The 18,516-nt window shown below is 36.0% G+C and overlaps 1 protein-coding gene across 2 annotated transcripts in view; it reads right to left on the reverse strand.

Annotated features, from left to right (window-relative positions):
- KIAA0825 (KIAA0825 ortholog) overlaps window positions 1–18,516 on the reverse strand; it is a 244,451-nt gene that overhangs the window by 205,248 nt on the left and 20,687 nt on the right. For both annotated transcript variants that reach the window (XM_064439457.1, XM_064439456.1), the window contains exon 4: window positions 3,505–3,644. In XM_064439457.1, coding sequence (XP_064295527.1) covers window positions 3,505–3,635 — 131 coding nt within the window. In that variant the 5' untranslated portion in view covers window positions 3,636–3,644. The remainder of the gene's footprint in view (window positions 1–3,504; window positions 3,645–18,516) is intronic.

Consider the following 18,516-nt stretch of genomic DNA (forward strand, 5'->3'; position numbering starts at 1 on the left):
CTTGCATGCCCCAATTCTGATATGGGAAAATAGAATGACACAGGAGTGCTTAACGCCCCGTTTGAGACTCCATGCCTTTGCTGTGAGGTATTGATAGTGGGAAGTATTTCTACCCAGACCAGCAAAGTTATAATCAATGACTGGAAAATGCTATACTAACATCCTTACTGAGTAATTCGCCAGATACTCCTGTCACTCACGAGATAAGGATTATGTTAGCTGCTCAAACAACGATGACAATTTATACTGAACAGTTATGGGACAGGATGCAACAGTATAAGCACTGATTAGTATTGACTTCACTGGAACCCTTGAAAAAAGACCTTCATCAAAACCCCAGATGACTGAATTGCTGTTAAACAGACAGAAGATCAGGTTGAATTCTATCATACTGAAGTCAAATTAAGCCTTTGCAGAAAGCCTTACAAAGATATAGTCCCCAGTGTATTGTGGTGTTAAAACTATTAATAAACAATTTTGTTGAATTTTGAATACCTGTTCTGTTGAAGAAGACCTGGAATACCTCACACTGTCCTACAGCCTATTGAATTTATCACTATCACCACTGAAAGGCAGCCAATCACTCACTGAATACACACAAAAAAATCAACTGCTGAAGAGGTTTCATGCTTACAACCACTTTAGAGTTATGCACTACGAGCTTGGTTTCAAGATCTGTACCTTATTTTCTGCTTAGAAGTATTAAATATCAGCTGAAAGCTTAGTTCTGTGGATTGCTCAAAAATTAACTCATACTAATTCTTAATCCTCCATATTATGAAAAAAAATCCCAAATCTCAGTTTTGATAAACAGTAAAAGTGAAAGCAAATGTGAGGGGGTTGACTGAAGAGAAATGGCTGCTCTGATTAAATTATGAATGCAACTTTACATTTTAGAATAACCCGAGACTACCATTGCATATAAAACTGGCCTGCAATGACAATGGTTTTGAGTGTTCATATTCACCTGCCTTTATAAAATGCTGTAAAAATAAACGTTCAAGTGTAATAAGGGCTGTGTTATATGATAGTGAATGAATGAACCACTTACTCCCTTAAAACTTACAAATAAAACAATTTTGCACAGATGGACCTTTTTTTTTTTTGTTATAGCACCAAATAGAATTGGTACAATACAAAAATACTGAAGGTAATTCAACTGCTGGAAAGCATATCTGATTTGTCGTGTCACACAATTTTATAAAAGCTATTCAGTTGGAAGGCAATAAATGAGCATTCAAGTGATTTACACACTTTTGGATCATAATTTTTTATACAATGTTTTATTTTTAAAAATATATATATGCTGTATACTATTATGTTTATTCTCTGTGGTATAATAAAATCATAAATCTATCTGATGAAAAATGGATTGTATTCCAATTGTATCACTGTAGCGCATAGAGCTGCTCTTATCATACCACTTACAAAGATCAATGGTAACTTGAAAATGATTTCATTCCATGCTACCTCTAATATATTAGCAATAAAAGGACTCTTTTTAATTTAAAAGTCACATCAGCTGCTGTCCATCTTCTTTTAAACTCCTCTCCATTTCTAAAACTGACATATTACAGGAGCAAAATATCACCTGGTTACTACAGGGCTACTTCATGATTTTTCCTTGTGAAAATTAGTTTAAAAACTAGCTTAAGTATCTATTCAGCAGAAATATAAAGCTCTTCATGACACGCATTGCTGTGTACCACACCCTAATCCAACTTCCTGCTCTCCTTGGATATAATACCATTTGGATCTTACAAAACCCACAGAAAAAAGGCCCTTCTAATTCAGAAGGACTATGTCCCTAAGATGGGGGCCATCAGCCTTCTTAAAAATGTACAAATAGTTCTACTGTGATGAAGTTAATGTAAAATGTAACGTACAATGTTAACTGATATGAAGTACCATTAAAAGGAACAAACAGCTGGCCTGCTCTCCTATGGCCAAAAGTTTTCTCAACCAGCAGCATACATTTTACACACATTAAAACCTGAAAGAGTAGCAAAGCATGCATTCCAAAGACGCATCTTGATAGTAACTTTTCTAACTCTCAGGCTGGCTCTGCATAATGATGACAAAATCACTTTTATTTGGTAGTTGAAGAGGTGACAACACATCTACCAAAAACACTGACACTTTTTTCCCAGATACATAAGCACATAGAAACTAAAAATGTAAGTACCTATAAGTGTGTTATGACATCAACTAAACTCTAAGCAACTATCTACATTTCACTGATGTCAACAGCTGGAAAACTGTAACATGAAATTGCACTATGCAGTGGTCCACAATAGCACGTTTCCCAGACCTTCACTATCATTCCTACTACGGGATTATTACTATCGCAACTACCTTTGTAAACACTAAGTTTTTAAATGAAAATGTTCAAAATGTGAGATATGAGGAATATGAATAAAAAGCCTGGAAAATGTCTCAGCCTGGCATAAGCAATATAAAAAAAACTCAGAGATGACCTAAATAAGTTTCCAGTGCAATAAAGCAGTGGTTTATCTCCATTCTTCAGGAAGCTGTTTGGGAGCAGACACAGACCTCCAAAGTAGAGGACCAAAATGTGGGCTTCATTAAAATTAAAAAAATCTTAAAACAGATGTCATGAAGTACATTCTTTAAAATCATACAACTCTGTAGTATGCACTGCTATCCAAAGGCAAGAATTTTCAAAATTTAATACAAAATTCTGCTATTTGTTATACCTCTGAATGTACACTTACTTTTTTAAGGGGGTAATTTATTTGCTTAAGAGTATCTTTCACAGATCAAAGTATTTTAAAGATACTGAAGAGTTTAGCCAAAAAACACCACCACCGCTTTTCAAATAAGGTACAAACCCTTGAGCCAATTTTTTTTGTGGTCATGAAAAAAATCTGCATCAATGAATTGTTCTTTCAATACTCCAGTGTTTCTGTAGTATTGACATTTGGAAACCAGTGTCGTACAAAAAAGTGGACAATGAAATATATTACAAAAGCCATTCTAGTTAGAAAATCTTCTATTACAGCAAAACAGTTTTAACTGAAACAGATAAAATAACAGCTTATATAAGAAAAATTATATACATTAACTTACTTGCTTTTTCTACTTCCATTAGAAATACTTTAAGAACATACTGAGTTAAAATTTTACTGTTTTTGTAAAATTCTGTAGCTCTTTCAGTGAATAAAAACTCTATGTCATAGCTGTAGGAAATACAACTGTCAGGGGAATATACGTTTTCTTTCTCTACTATCACTCCTACTGCAATAATTCCTAAGATTAAGATGATTCAACTGTTAAAAATACCATCCAGAGAAAGACTATACCATAAAAATTATATTGCATTAAAAATTTGTTAAATGCTCAAGTGTTTAAGGTAAAATTACTACTGAAATAATTACCAAAATTTTAACCTGCAACTAGAAAAGAAAGAAGAGAAAAGCTGTACTTCTTCCTAAATGTAATGACTGTCACTAATATTTTCGATACATATAAAATACTCTTTACCTAGAAGAATTCTTCTTTATTTTTTCATCTAGATCATTAAGGATTTGTTGAAACTCCAATTCTCCAGGAAGGATATTCAACAAACAGTCTAAATTGGAAGAATCAAGAGAATACTCTCCTCCCCATTCCATTTTCAGAATCTGCAAAATAGATACAAAAATTTGGTTAAATAATGAAAAAAAATCACACTATTAAGTAGCAAAATATACAACATTTTGTTCCTTGGAAATACTTAGATTAATACAGAAAGTGTTTATGTAGGGAATTATAAAATCAGTATTGAATAGTAAACCTTGTGCACACTTCTGAGTAGAGTTCTATAAAATGGGACACCTGTGAAACAAAAGCAGAGATAAATTTAATAATATCTTGCATTTTTCTGGTTAAAAAAAACCACCAAATCTCTTCTTTTACCTTAATCAGCGTAGTAGCTTTCTTCAATTTTTTTTTTTTTTTTTTAAGATTTGTATCTGGAAACTATAAAAATAAATAAATACATTAGAGGACAAATTTATTTTCTGTGAGCTTATCATTTCTGTCCAAGGAGTAACTGCTTTCTGGAAATTAAGCACATCATTGCAAATAACTAGAAAATAAAAATGCAGACCAAAACACTATATTGTACCAGAAAACAAGTGTCACCTTATTTTGTACACATTTTACTCAACAAATACTTTGCCAAAACACAGGTCAAATCCACTGGCCTACTCAAACTAAGACACTAAATCCCAGGAGTCTTTACATCAGAAGCAAAGCATTAGCAGAGTTATTTTTTCTGTGGTTTTTTTTGTTGGTTTTGTTTTGGGTTTTTTTGTTTTCTCTTTCTGAGAAACAACGAAATCGCTTTTACAAACAGTGATGACCTGCTACTGAAGTTAAAGAAAAAATTACATGAAAAGCGGAAACTTTTTAGTAACCAGAATATTACATATCTGCTATTTAGTATTTAATAATGCTATTCATATTGCAGTAGAAACATGAAGGACAAATGTAAGTGTTCAGATGCACACAACGTTTGGGCAACAAAATTTAATTAATTATTTGTAGAATCACAGAATGGTTTGGGTTGGAAGGACCTTCAAAGGCCATCTAGTCCAACCCCCCTGCAGCGAGCAGGGACATCTGCAACCAGATCAGGTCGCTCAGAGCCCTGTTCAACCCAACCTTGAATGTTTCCAGGGATGGGGCATCATCGACCACCTCTCAGGGCAACCTGGGCCAGTGCCTCACCACTGTCATTGTAAAAAAAACTTCTTCCTAATGTCCATTTGAAATCTACCCTCTTTCAGTTTAAAGCCATCACCCCTTGTCCTGTCACCACAGCCCTTGCTAAAGAGGCTGCTCCCATCCCTCCCACAGCCCCCCTTTAAGCACTGGGAGGCCACAATAAGGTCTCCCCGCAGCCTCCTCTCCCCCAGGCTGAACAACCCCAGCTCTCCCAGCCCGGCCTCGCAGCAGAGGGGCTCCAGCCCCCGGAGCATTTCTGTGCCCCCTCTGGCCCCGCTCCAACAGCCCCGTGTCTGTCCCGTGCTGAGGAGCCCCGAGCTGGAGGCGGCGCTGCGGGGGGGTCTCACAGAGTGGGGCAGGGGGGCAGCACCCCCTCCCTCACCCTGCCTGCCATGTAATAAACACACTATTTTTCTTACAGGCAATATCTTTTACGAAGCAGTTACAGTGTTCGTTGAAAATTTACCTAGAGGCACTACTAGAAAAACAGATAGACCGTTTTCCTGAGTGAATGGTCTACAAGACACATGCTCAAAAAGAGTGTTACATTAAGATGCAAGGTCATGATGATGGTTTTGATCAAATATGAATGTAGACCTACAAGTAGCAGAGCTGTGCATTTCTTCAGCAGAAATGACACTACTGAGTCTGGTTTTGCTCTTTCAAAACAAAGTTAGAACAAATGTAAATGTCCTTTAGAGCCTAGTATCTTGCACATATGTACGAACAGCATACTACTACAACATAGTTGAGGGATATACAATTTTCTTAAATTCTCAAAAGCTATAGAGTACCCTTTTGCAAATAACAATTCAAAGACTTTCCGTGTTTTGGAACACATCTGAACCTCAGTCACCTTTCTGGTTAAAAAGTTTGGATGTAAACAAAATACATCACGTAACACATCGAGGGAAGATCAGTCTTTGAAGGTAAGACTCAAGTATCTTAACAGATGTTACTGCAATTAAAGACACTGTAATTAAAAGGACTCTCCCAAATGCTGAAATGCTTCAGTCAGTTGTTCTGGCAAAAAAACAGTAGGTCAACTTGGGACGGTTCTGCAGCCAACAGAAAAACACTGAACAGTGCTTTGCAACAGAATCAAGATAAAAGGAATACTGAAAATACAGTTGTTCACTCATGTATACTTGTATTCAGACATGGTCACACAAATCCATTCCCTTTTCTCTTCAGAAAAATCTCAGAGTTTATACAGAATGTGATGCTAACTCCATTCAATAGCTATAACTCAAACCCATCTTTTATTCAGCTATGCTCACAGAACAGTCAATGATTGCCGTAAAATGTACTGTACAATAGAAACATGTAATGCAAAAATAAGAACAGCTTGGAATGATTCAGAGTTTTCATAAAATAGCTGCACAATCAAAATTTTATATTTATTCCTAACTCTCTTCCTTAGCCAGAAGGATAGCCAAAAGAAGCTTATGTTACTCAGAAAAATATCAGTACAGTTTACAGACCACTTACTGCTTAAAAAATTCATCATATGAAAAAAATCACCTTGTAAACATGACAGCTGAGTTTTCATGTATGCATTCCTGTAAGACTTCTATGTCATATTTCGTCAGTTTGCTTGTCAAAACAAGGTAATTATTCCTTTCAGTCTTGGTTTATTGGGGGGGGGGGGGGCGAAAAGCAACATTTGATTATTCAGTTTTCAAATTTTGGTTTAGGTGGTCAATAGTGACTTCTTATGAATACCTAAGTATTTCTGTGATACAAAACTATCATATGAAAAAGCAAAATACTAAAATGTTTCAGAACACAAAAATAAATATGTCAAGATATAAATTGTTAATTGAGGAGAAATTCCACTTTTACTTAGTGTAACCAGTGGTTACTCAGTGTATCCCGTGTCAGGGCTCTGAATGCAGTGATAGGATTTAACTGCCTGGTGGCCTGGACTCTCAGTGGAATTAAACTATCACTCCGGTGCCCACGCCACTTGCCTCCCTTGCAGGCAGTAGGATGGGCACTGCCTGGCAAGGTCCCTCCCCTGCCATTTGGGATATGCCCCTTCTCTCCCATCCCTCAAAGAGCAGTCAGTCATCACTGCCCCGATAGCCAGTACAATGCAGCCCTCCTCTGATGGCAAAAACTAATTTCTTTTCAGAAATAAATATAATAAAACAATTTTTTTTAGAATTTTCATTATCTCACAGAATCCCAGGTGGGAAGGGACCTCAGGGATCATCTAGTCCAACCTTTCTAGGATAAGCACAGCCTAGACAAGGTGGCCCAGCACCCTGTCCAGACGACTCTTGAAGGTGTCCAACGTGGTTGAGGCAACCCCTTCCCTGGGGAGATTATTCCAACGGTGACTGTCCTCAATGTGAAAAATTTCCCTCTCGTGTCCAATCGGAATCTCCCCAAGAGCAACTTGTGTCCATCCCCCCTCGCCCTCTCCATGGGACTCTGTGTAAAAAGGGAGTCTCCATCTTCTTTGTAGCTACCCCTTAAGTACTGCTACAGGGTGATGAGATCCCCTCTGAGCCTCCTTTTCTCAAGGCTGAACAAACCCAGCTCTCCCAGCCCATTCTCGTATGGCACCTTCCCAGTCCTTTGATCATCTTGGTGGCCCTTCTCTGGACCCCTTCCAGCCTGGCCACATCATTTTTGTAGAGCGCGGACCAGAACTGTACACAGGACTCCAGGTGTGGCCTGACAAGCGCTGAGTAGAGCGCAATGATGACTTCTTTCTCTCTGCTGGTGATGCCCTTTTTGATGCAACCCAGCACCCTGTTGGCCTTCTTGGCCGCAGCAGCACACTGTTCACTAAACATGACACGGGAGAAGAGCTCTGTTTTGAAACTGCAAACTTTTTTCAAGTATTTTAGATAGTAATAACCCACTTCTGCAAAGGAGATTAACACTTGTAATTATGCTGCGTAAAAAGTATCATCCCATCATATTTCTATTTACTATTACAGTGAAGTATCATATGTTTTGAGACAAACGGTCTTAGAGAACCTGCTTCAGATGCAGCTCGAAGCATCCCTATCTGTAATAGGTACAGTTTTTCTCAAAACATATTAGAGGACCGCTCATCACCATTAAAATGATGTACCTGTCAATCTGTTTGGTAGCTACTCTAGAAACTTAACCTATGCCCAGTGTAGCTTAAAAAGAAATATTTTTCAGGTCTCTTATTTTAATCCACAGTATCAATGCAATTTAACTTCACTGTAACAATTCCCTACTCCTAACAAGCCTGACATTAAGAGCCTATTTGAAAAAACATCATGAAACTTTCAAGTTGATAAAACAGGTATTTCTTGCATTTTCAATTCATATAGTGTTTACCACTGAAGAACACCTTCTTTTTTTTCATGTTTTCTTTTTCAATGTCAATCAAAAGGAAGCAATCTTCTCAAAGTCCTTTATAAAAAGATACTTAGTTCAAATTGGATATTTCTTCATTCTGATCAATTCAATGAATGTTGTTGTAAAAACCTTCCACTACAACATGCGTGGGAAATTCCACCAGATTTCTAAGATTAATGTGTAATGTTTATGTTTACTGTAATAAGCATTTGTTATCAAACATACAGTTCATAAAAGTTGTGTTGACCTAAAATGAATAAATTTTGTACAAGCACTTTTGTTGAGTTTACACAGCTAACAGACATCCTCTTTTTGACCCAAACACTATTCTTTCTAAATGTAAATTCTGGGTCTTCCATTACACTGGGTAAAACATTACAAGGTCACGTTTATAGGATACAAATCCATTCCAGCATTTTTAGAAACTTTGTAAATGTTGACAGACTTACGTATTGCCAAATATTCCGTACTGTTACCCCTTTATTTCCCTATGGCATTTCAGCCAGTTAAGACTCTTGTTTTGACTTCAGTGGGTTTCAGATACCACAGGACAGCATCCACCATGGAGAATGTGAGGCAAATTTTGGTTTACAGTTACACGGAACACTTCAGGGGGCAAAAAACCCCAAACCTTAAACACAGTTTTAAACTTCAGTTCACCTGGAGCTTCCTCTGAATCAGTTGCCTAAGCCTAATGGAAAATTAATTAGCTGGGCTGTTAGGGCCTTTGAAAAGAAATTGTAGTACATATTTGTTCAAGAAAATCATAGCAGAACTAAAGGAGGAAGTTTAAAGTTAGACATGGTTTCTCATAATGTTTGATCACACTTTGTTAAACTTCAAGCTAAACTTTAAACTTTCATGGGTTTTTAAATGCCCTGTACACAATTATGCAAACTGTGAGTAAGCTAAGAAGCCTGGGGCAGTATACCACTTCATACAATGCAGATCCAAAGAGATCTGTCTTTGGGCACTACAGCACCTACTTGAGCAAATTACACAGTAGGTTTTCAGAAAAAAGACAAAACAAACCATTAAGGTTTCAATAAAATCCAGAGGTAGGCTTTTATACACACAGTACAGTGTACTGAATAATCTAAAGAAGTTACCTAAACCTAAACAGCATCTACTACTTAAGCACTGGCAGATATTTGATGGAACCAACAATTTATGGGGTGTCACATTAAGTAAATTATGTATACTTGGGTAGAAGGTCTTAATTCCCAGTATTTCTGACCTGTTAAGGACAGAATATGAAAAAATATGTAACAGATTTATTCCAGAAGACTGAAAATTAACAATTAACAACAGTAATTAAATGAACCCCAAATAATTTTAACATAAAAGATTTGACAAAGATAAGAGAATTAAATAGGAAATTGTGTTTAATAGCTGAAGAATAAAAATTAAAAACCTCTTCAATTTCCCTAAGATAATTTAGCTTCCCTATTTGTTACAGAGAAAAGTATGTTTTGGCTGTGTCAAAACTTCTGTTATTCACCACAACCAACATACATGTGTAAACAAACCCCTTCAGTGGATAAAAAACCAGCGGACTGATATTATTTTGTTCAAATCACTGATTTCTAAACCAAGATTTGTATAAAGGGCATCTATTTTACAATCCCACAATTCAGTCTTTAAAAACGCATTCAAGAGTTAAAGAACTCATGACCTTGTCATTAATTTCATTCGGTTAATGCCAACATACTATTTTAGCTCTGGTATAATGGGACAACTATTTGTATTTTGAATTTAAACAATAACTTGTACATATAAAATATTTATAAACTATTAACTGATATATTTATTCCTTTAGCAACATTTTTTCCACATAATATTCCACACTTCGGCACTAAATGCTTTGTCTAAGTGCAAACCAAGCACCCTGGCAGTAAAATTTTCTGGACTGTTACTTTACAGCCAATCTAAATATTTGAAAACTTACTTCAACATTAGACGAGTGTTACCCATAGAACTCTCACCCCACCCATATTCAGGACAATAAAAGAAAATTGGTACCATCAGCACTACTTTAAAAAGAGGATGTCAATGTACCCGTGATTTGAAAACGGGTATTTCAAGAATTGCAGCACTACATGCACAGAAAGCTAGCCAAATCATTGCAGCTTTTTTTTTTTCTTATACTGCTTCTTATCTTACAGCAGATATCTCTTTATTGCCCTAGCACCCTTGCAAAACTAAAAGGGGATGAGAGAATTGACAAGATTTTTCATCACTCAGCTTACACTTTCAAGCCATCATCTTAACAATGATTTCCTTTATCTATCTTTAGTTGCACAACTGTTCCCAGCTGCTTCGCAGCACAGAAGATGTCATCTGCAACCGCACAGCAGGCAGCAACAGCAATGGCAATGGCTTGAGATAACACTATTCAATGTGAAATTCCTCCTATTCTGGACTCCACATCATCTGAATATTTAAAGTTTTTTTGGAAACCACATAAAGCTTACGCAAGAAATACATTTTAAAATGACAATTTCTTGAGCTCTACTCTGACACGGTGAAAGATTCTTATCCAATTTTCTGTAGTAAAAATCCTGTTAGAGTTGTATCACTGTTTAAAATAAAGACTGGTAAAGGAAAAGGAAGAAATTAAAAATTCCATCTGTAAAAGAATATAACAAATTTTTGGTTCTGTTAATAGGCAGGTATTGAAGATCTCTGTTTAGATTTTCCAATTTACCTTTCATATTCACCTATTTCCCAGTCTTTGCTTAAGCATACACAGCTTTTACAAAAACACCATATTGTTCTAGTAAAAAACAAAAACATTCAATGCATACAAAAAAGGGTCTTCATGAGGGCTGTATTTACAAAATACTTTGAATGCCACAAATAACTTTGAAACAAGTTTTATTAAAAACATCTTGTAGTGTTCCTCCTGCAGACTTTCCACATTTGCTGTTGTCATAAACTTATATTTAAATGTTAATATTATATTAATCAGTTATTATTTACCACACACATAGCACATTTTCCTTTATATCTTTCAAAGAGGTTCTTAGTATCTATAATTAAATTTGTAAATGTATCGAACACAGTTTTTCTCCCAAATTCTGCCATTAGAAGAGACAGCAAATAAGAGAGTGGGAATAAGACACAACCCACAGTGGAACTGAAGAAACACAGTCATCGCTGTGGATGAAGCAGAAAGCTGTGCCTCTTATCTAAAGCTGTAATAGAAGAACGCAGTGCTCTGATCTAAGGCAGCTATATCAGCCATTGAATCATCAATACTAACGCCTTGAAAAAGGACAGGATATACAGCTCTCTTAGAAATCTTCCTATACTAAAAACCAGTTAATGCACATTTCTGACAACTACCATATACTATTATTTTTAATATCTGTGGGTTTTTCAAACTATGTTGGATAGTCCTGTTTTTTAGGCACAGGTACATGCAAGAATTTAAAACTAAGATCCATGAGTTCTCCCTACTGCCTCTCCCCCATTCCTTGAGTCACACAAAGTGAAATGTTGAGAATATAAAGCAAAGGAATTAGCACGGCTTTTTCAGATTTCCTGCTACTTGGGACTGCTAAGAGATGTTCAAAGACAAGGAGAGAGAATTCTCATTTACATAAATTTAATCAAACACTATTGGTCAAAGGCAGTGACTTCAAAAGAGGAACATGCCATCTGGAGTTGTAAGGCAACTCCTGAGGAATTATGTCAGAAGAAAGGAATAAAGCATAACATGATTTCATAACCTTCAGAAGAGAAGAAATGGCCATTTTCTGAGTAGGTCTTCATTGAAACAGCCTTATATCATCCTTGTCACTCAGCTAGTTACCCCATAGCTGGCATCCCACAGAGTACAACGTCCAAGATTCAACATCTACAAGTAAGCCATTCTTTGACAAGGAGTCCACAAACATTAACCATCCTACCTGTGAAAAGCCAGTGGCTTTCTCTGTCTTCCTATTAGTCTTCACAGTTACTAAAACCATATTTATGACAACTCAAGTACCCCTTCCCCCCCCCCTCTTTTCTGGCTTTCTTTAGTAGATAGAAGAACAATTCAAAATGTCTCTTCTCACAGAATTTTTTTTTGTGCCTGTAGTTCTATTATATATAGTAAGTTAGAAAAATGGATAAACTTGGTGCAAAGTTGCCTTCTTTAGATATGGTTTCAGGCCTTTAAAAAAAATATATTAAATAATCCACTTTTCTGCCATATACACAACATAAAATGCTCTTCTGCCATTGTCCTCATTAACACTACATCAATCAATCTCATTGTCAAATGGATACGCTTTATGAATGATGGATGTTTTAAAAATACTTTTCAATTACAACAATAATTACCCATCAGTAGACTACAGTAATCACTAATGCATAGACAAGAGAGTCTTAAAAACCTAGATTATATTATATATTTATTGTTATATGATAATAATAAACACATAAAATAAGATTATATTTGAAATAGCTACCATATGTTTTCTTACCATTCTTTTTTTTTTTGGCTAATGGTATTTGCCAAGAAAATACACAATAATTTGAATATTTTTGAAATAGCATATAGTATTTATTTCCTACAGCTACAGCTAAGGATCATAAGTATTGTCTAAATTTTGCATACTGGTATGAGAAAATGCCCGAGACCAATAATTACTTTCCCCAGAAAGACTTCATGGCATTGTGTTTTTTCCTGAGGGGCAATAATATAAGGTATTTCCTATGTGTGAGACTAACAATGCTTCTACTGCAGAACTGTCTTTCCAATTGTGGCAATAAGAGATGCTATTTAGGGATAATATGTGAGTTTTCTCACTTTCTGTCACTTATAAACTCAGGAAGAAGAGGCAATACTTTATAAACCCCCAAATCCCTCTCAGAACTATGCTCTCAAAAACATCTGCTACAGCATTCCAATCTTGCTTGTCATTAATGTCTAAAATTGCACAGATTTATAAGGACTGTACTGAATGAACTAATCTTTTAACTCACTGGTAAAGAACCTAACATATACCATTTTCAACTAAAAACCTTACAAATACATACTAGCTACTTCTATACCAGACCATAAAAGCATTTTCTCTTCTTGTTTATTGGAAAAATCCTCCATCCTGACACAATACTCTTTGAGGACGATGGTATTTAAAGGAAAGAAATTTCAAGACCTTTGAGGTCTTATAGTTCAGTAGATCAGATAGAGAGTTGTTAGAATTTTAACAGGAAATAGCCTTCCAATGAAACTATTATATTTTAAAAGAATTACATAAAAAGTCTGCAACCACAGCTTTTAAAATGTAGGCTGCATTTCAGTCCCTTCACTCCTGCACATTCTATTTTCTTCCATTACTTCTCAATTTAAAGCTGAGAGTTTGAAAAATGTCAATTTTATAAAAATGAAATACAGAACCTCCACAGAGATGTTTCTTAAGTGGGTCCAAGTTTATAGTCACAGTCTTAAAGGCTTGTTTAGAGGCATATATGTCATGGATTTTTTTTCCCTAAATACTATTATTAAAGCTTCATACTGAATTCTACACAGGGTCATATGAAACATTTTAATGACAACTGTAAACGTCCACTAAATTACCTTTTTTTTTAATCTTTCATTTCTTAAATAAAAATTTTAGGTTTGTTTTTGCCAGCATAACTCAACCTGTAAAGGTTTCATGCCATATTGCCTAATGCTCAATACATCATTAAGATACTACAGGGTAATGGAGTCACATACTGCTTCTCATTCACCTATGATTTTCAACTTAAAAAGCACTGTTAAGCTTCTGTTTTCTCTCCTTGGAAAAAAACCCATAAGTAAAGTAATGACACTCTACTTACTTTTACCGTGTACCCTGCAATATATATACTGGAGTGAACACAATCTAGAATGTGTTAGGTATTTTCAAGCTTGCAAGATGAAGTCTTGTTTTAATAAAAAGCATCTGCTTGCTTTCCCCATACTTCACATGCAGGAGAGTGAAATGCAAACATCAAGCTTCTTAAGTCAGTCTCTCACCCAAACCTTCAAAGCAGCCAATAGATCAAATCAGGCTTATCTTAAGGATGCAATTTCCATCTCTGAATTCATAAGAGACCTTCACTGCTCTTATTCAACATATACACACAAATTCATGATGAAGCCAGAAGAGTCAAAGTATTTTGGCTGAGAATACTTGATTACATGCAAAGCATTAAGAGGACAGCAAAGCAAGACTAAATAATCTTAAAGACATCTATATCACTTCCTTTCAGAAAAAGGCTCTTCACCATAACAGAAGTGACAACAATGGCATACCGCCTGTAATAACATCTTCCTCCTCGATGTCCACAGCCTTTTCTTCTTTAAAGCAGAAATATGTGGAATGTAGGTTAAAAAAAGTTTTCCTGCTCTTTCTTATACAAAACTATTTTCTATTTAATACATTAATTGCCTTCTCATCTTCTATTCCTCTATTTCAATTTCTTTTGTGTTCCTGCTTTTCAGTCTACTTTCCAAAGAAATGGGGTGTAGACAACCACTGTCTATGTAATCTGTCTTTCTCCACACCATCCCAGGTGCACCCTCTTCCCAATTTCAGTCAAGTTTTGCAAAGGGGTAAAAGACCTAGAGGTAGCTGTCAAAAAGATGCTTCTCCACTGAATCTCAGAACCGTTTCACCTTCTATGTCTGTGTTTCTGAGTAAGTTCTCAAAACATTAATTTGCATATTGCTGCCTCATGTTGCATAAAAAGTTATTCAGAAACACAGATGCAGAGGAAGGAAACAACAAAAAAGTCAATAAAATTATATGAAGATATGTGTGGATTATTCCTGAAAATCATGAGAAAATTAAGTGCCAAAACTGCAGACATGAGACTCTCGTGACTATGATGTGGTTGAGATCAGCATCAGTGTTGTACATAACTGAGAGGAACTGAAGCAATGCCAGGTGCAGAGTGGCCTCAACATTAATACGAACAGTATGAGAAATGGGAGGGCATAACTGCAAGGGATATTGCCTTTAACCACACTGTTTGCAAAATACTGGCCTCCAAGTCTCTCCCACAAGAACTCTACTCCTTTCAGCCGAAATCAAGAAACAAATCTGGGTTGCTTAATAAAACCTGTTGAGTCAAGGACTTCTACTTCAGTCATCAATGAAGTTAGAAGGTACATAATAAATAACAGAATTAAATAAAAATTATGATCTTGTTAAGGCTTATGCATTCTTCCTTATTAAAATTCCTGTGGAAAGTTGGATAAATTATCAAAATCAAAATGTTGTTCTGTGACAAAGGTTGTTAGTCATTTCCTAGGTGCTTAAAATGAAACACAGTCATGTTATATTTCTAAAAATTGCCAGATGATTTGCTAATACTTGGCATACAAATAAGATCTTAAAAAGAAGATAAAAGATATTTTTAGATGGTACTATTTCTTAGTTTAGTTAACAGACAGTTTTAATTACCAAAACAGAACACTACTTCTTTCATTTTTACTCTGAAAGACGGTTATTAAAGACATTGTTTACACCTTAACTTAGATATATTCTTCAAAATAAGATTTCCAGATCTCTGTAATTAAGCAGTATGCAAGACGGGAAAGGGAAGAAGAGGGAAAGGGAAGAAAAGAGAGAGAGAGTTGTATATCCTTCTGATTCGTTCCTGTTTAAGCCTACTTAAAAATCATACTAAAAAGGTTGTATTTTGACACCTTTAATTATATTGTATGCATTATTGATTATATTGTGAACATTTTATCTAATACTTTGCACATCATATTATTTTAAATATTCAACTTTTTGTTCCCTTAAGAAATAATATTTACTACCAATGTTTTCAGTTTTCACTTTTTTTTTTTTTTAAAAATGAGACACTGGGTGTACCTCTTTAGACAAGGCAATTTTTCTTTAAAACTCCTATAATACATAAGAAATAGTACACTTCCTCAAATAAAACATAATGCAATAAGTCATATACATTTTGCAAATAAATGTGTTATAAATAAAATGTCATTGCTTTCTCTCTTCATAACCAAATGCTGCCACGCTGACAGAACTATCCAATTACACCCCTTGTTGGCGTTCCCCAGGGTTATGGAGTCTTTTAAATTATATCATGTTTTTCACTGCTGTGTTCCTCACATCCAGCTGCAACTCTGTTGAATACAGCAGGCTAAATGGGCAAGCAAATCCTCAAACGCTCAGGTTTCTTACCTAGCATTTTATTTTCACCCACCACAAAACACTAGTGCCTAGACTTACGTGTTAGCCCAAGTATAGATAAGTAGTGCAACAGATTATGGCTGCCATGGCATGAAAGATATTAAGCATGGGTGCTATAGATAGCTCATAATGAGAAACTAGAGTCAGATGTTTCTTTGCTGGACTTCTGAACAGTCCATTCACACATAATCTGGGTACAATACTTACTAGGGAAGATGTAAGAATAAAGGAAAATTACATAAACTATAACTTTAAAGAACTATTACGTAGTTTTTAGAAAGGTGATTAAATACAGAAAACATGAATAGTTCACAAATACACGTTTTCTTAACCTTACACAATTACACACATATTTTCTTACACTTTCTTAAAGTATATACATTAAAGAAATTAACTTCTGCAGCACTGACTGATGTTTAGACTATCTTACAAAGACATCTGTGTTATGTTCACGTTCCAGTCAGATTATTTCAAACAGCTGACTAGAAGAAATTGCAGGAGGGGGAGTTTTTAACAAACCTGTGAATTCCATTCAGGCTGCTACTGTAGTTTTGTATAGACTTTGTTGTTTAGGAAGAAAATACAAAAATTGTCTTCAATATTTCCAAGCCTAAGTGTGAAACTTCCTATTTCTTATTTTGAGATATATTCATGGAGAGAAAAGTCTATTTCTGTTTGAGAATGTATATACAGTAAAAGTAAAGTTACCTGGTTTCGCTGAAGTAGCATAACAAAGGCAGAAAGAACAGAACTATTCTGAATCTCCTTGCTTGATACGTGTTTGGAAAAAATAGACAGTAACTACCAAAAAGGAGGAGGCCAAAAAAGACACTTATATGGTTTTGAAAGGCTATTTGTTAGTTCACAAGCCGTCTTATCTCTCAACCTCTCATCCAGCTAGTATTTCCACCTTGGAATAGCTGCTGTATGACCCAAAGATCTCTTCTGAATCTCAAGATTTTTCATAGACAATCATATACTCTTGTACTCAACCAAACATAACTGGAAGCACTGTTTGAAGGAGGAGGACAATATGATTCCATATGTAACTTTACCTTGGCTTCCTAGATCACAGAGTAGTTTGTGGCCTGTAGCTTTTCAATCCACAGGCCTATTTCAGCTTCAGAAAGCAGTGTAGTAAGTCACTTTCTAAAACCAATACCCTCAAGGACATGGCAAAGATGGAAAAGTTTAGCTTAAGGTAAATAGAAGTAGAAAAGGCAACACTTGACAAACTTCACTAATAGATACAGTACTTATGTGGAAAGTTAAGCTCCTAGTCCATTTAAACAACATTCCAGCCCCGGATACTAATCCTTCACAGACTGTAGTATTTTTTTGTGTTGGGCTTACATTTTATTATTTAAACTTCAGCTTTTAATGGTAATCAAGACAAAATTTAAGACTTGATAAACATAAAATCTTTGTAGATAAAACCATTCACGTCTTTTCCAAAATATGCCATGAAATGTGGTAAGAACCTGCAAAACTAGTGTAAACAACAAAAACAAGAAATCAGGCCTTGTCTGGGTTATAGTCCAAAGGACTTCCTCCGTCAAAGTCTAGTCCATTTACTGACAACAAATATACCCTCATTTGAAGCAACTCTTATTTATTAATCCCACATATTCAGTGTCATTTTTCTAACAAATTCTATTGTTGATTTTCACTCAGTGTTTAGAAATTTCTTTCTCAGATCTAACTTAAATCACCCACAGTTTCAGGCTGCCACTCCTGATCCTTTCTTAATATACAAGTTATTCATAGAAGCACAGAATGGTTTGTGTTTGAAGGACCTTTAAACACCATCTAGTTCAACCCCCTGCAGTGAGCAGGGACATCTGCAACTAGATCAGGTCGCTCAGAGCCCTGTTCAACCCAACCTTGAATGTTTCCAGGGATGGGGCATCATCGACCACCTCTCAGGGCAACCTGGGCCAGTGCCTCACCACTGTCATTGTAAAAAAAACTTCTTCCTAATGTCCATTTGAAATCTACCCTCTTTCAGTTTAAAGCCATCACCCCTTGTCCTGTCACCACAGCCCTTGCTAAAGAGGCTGCTCCCATCCCTCCCACAGCCCCCCTTTAAGCACTGGGAGGCCGCAATAAGGTCTCCCCGCAGCCTTCTCTCCCCCAGGCTGCACAACCCCAGCTCTCCCAGCCCGGCCTCGCAGCAGAGGGGCTCCAGCCCTCAGAGCATTTCTGCACTCCAGCCAGGTGCATCCCAGTCTGTGCTGCACTCCCAGATTGTGTT

Source organism: Phalacrocorax carbo, chromosome Z (assembly GCF_963921805.1).
Source record: "Phalacrocorax carbo chromosome Z, bPhaCar2.1, whole genome shotgun sequence".
In the NCBI taxonomy this organism is placed as follows: Eukaryota; Metazoa; Chordata; class Aves; order Suliformes; family Phalacrocoracidae; genus Phalacrocorax; species Phalacrocorax carbo.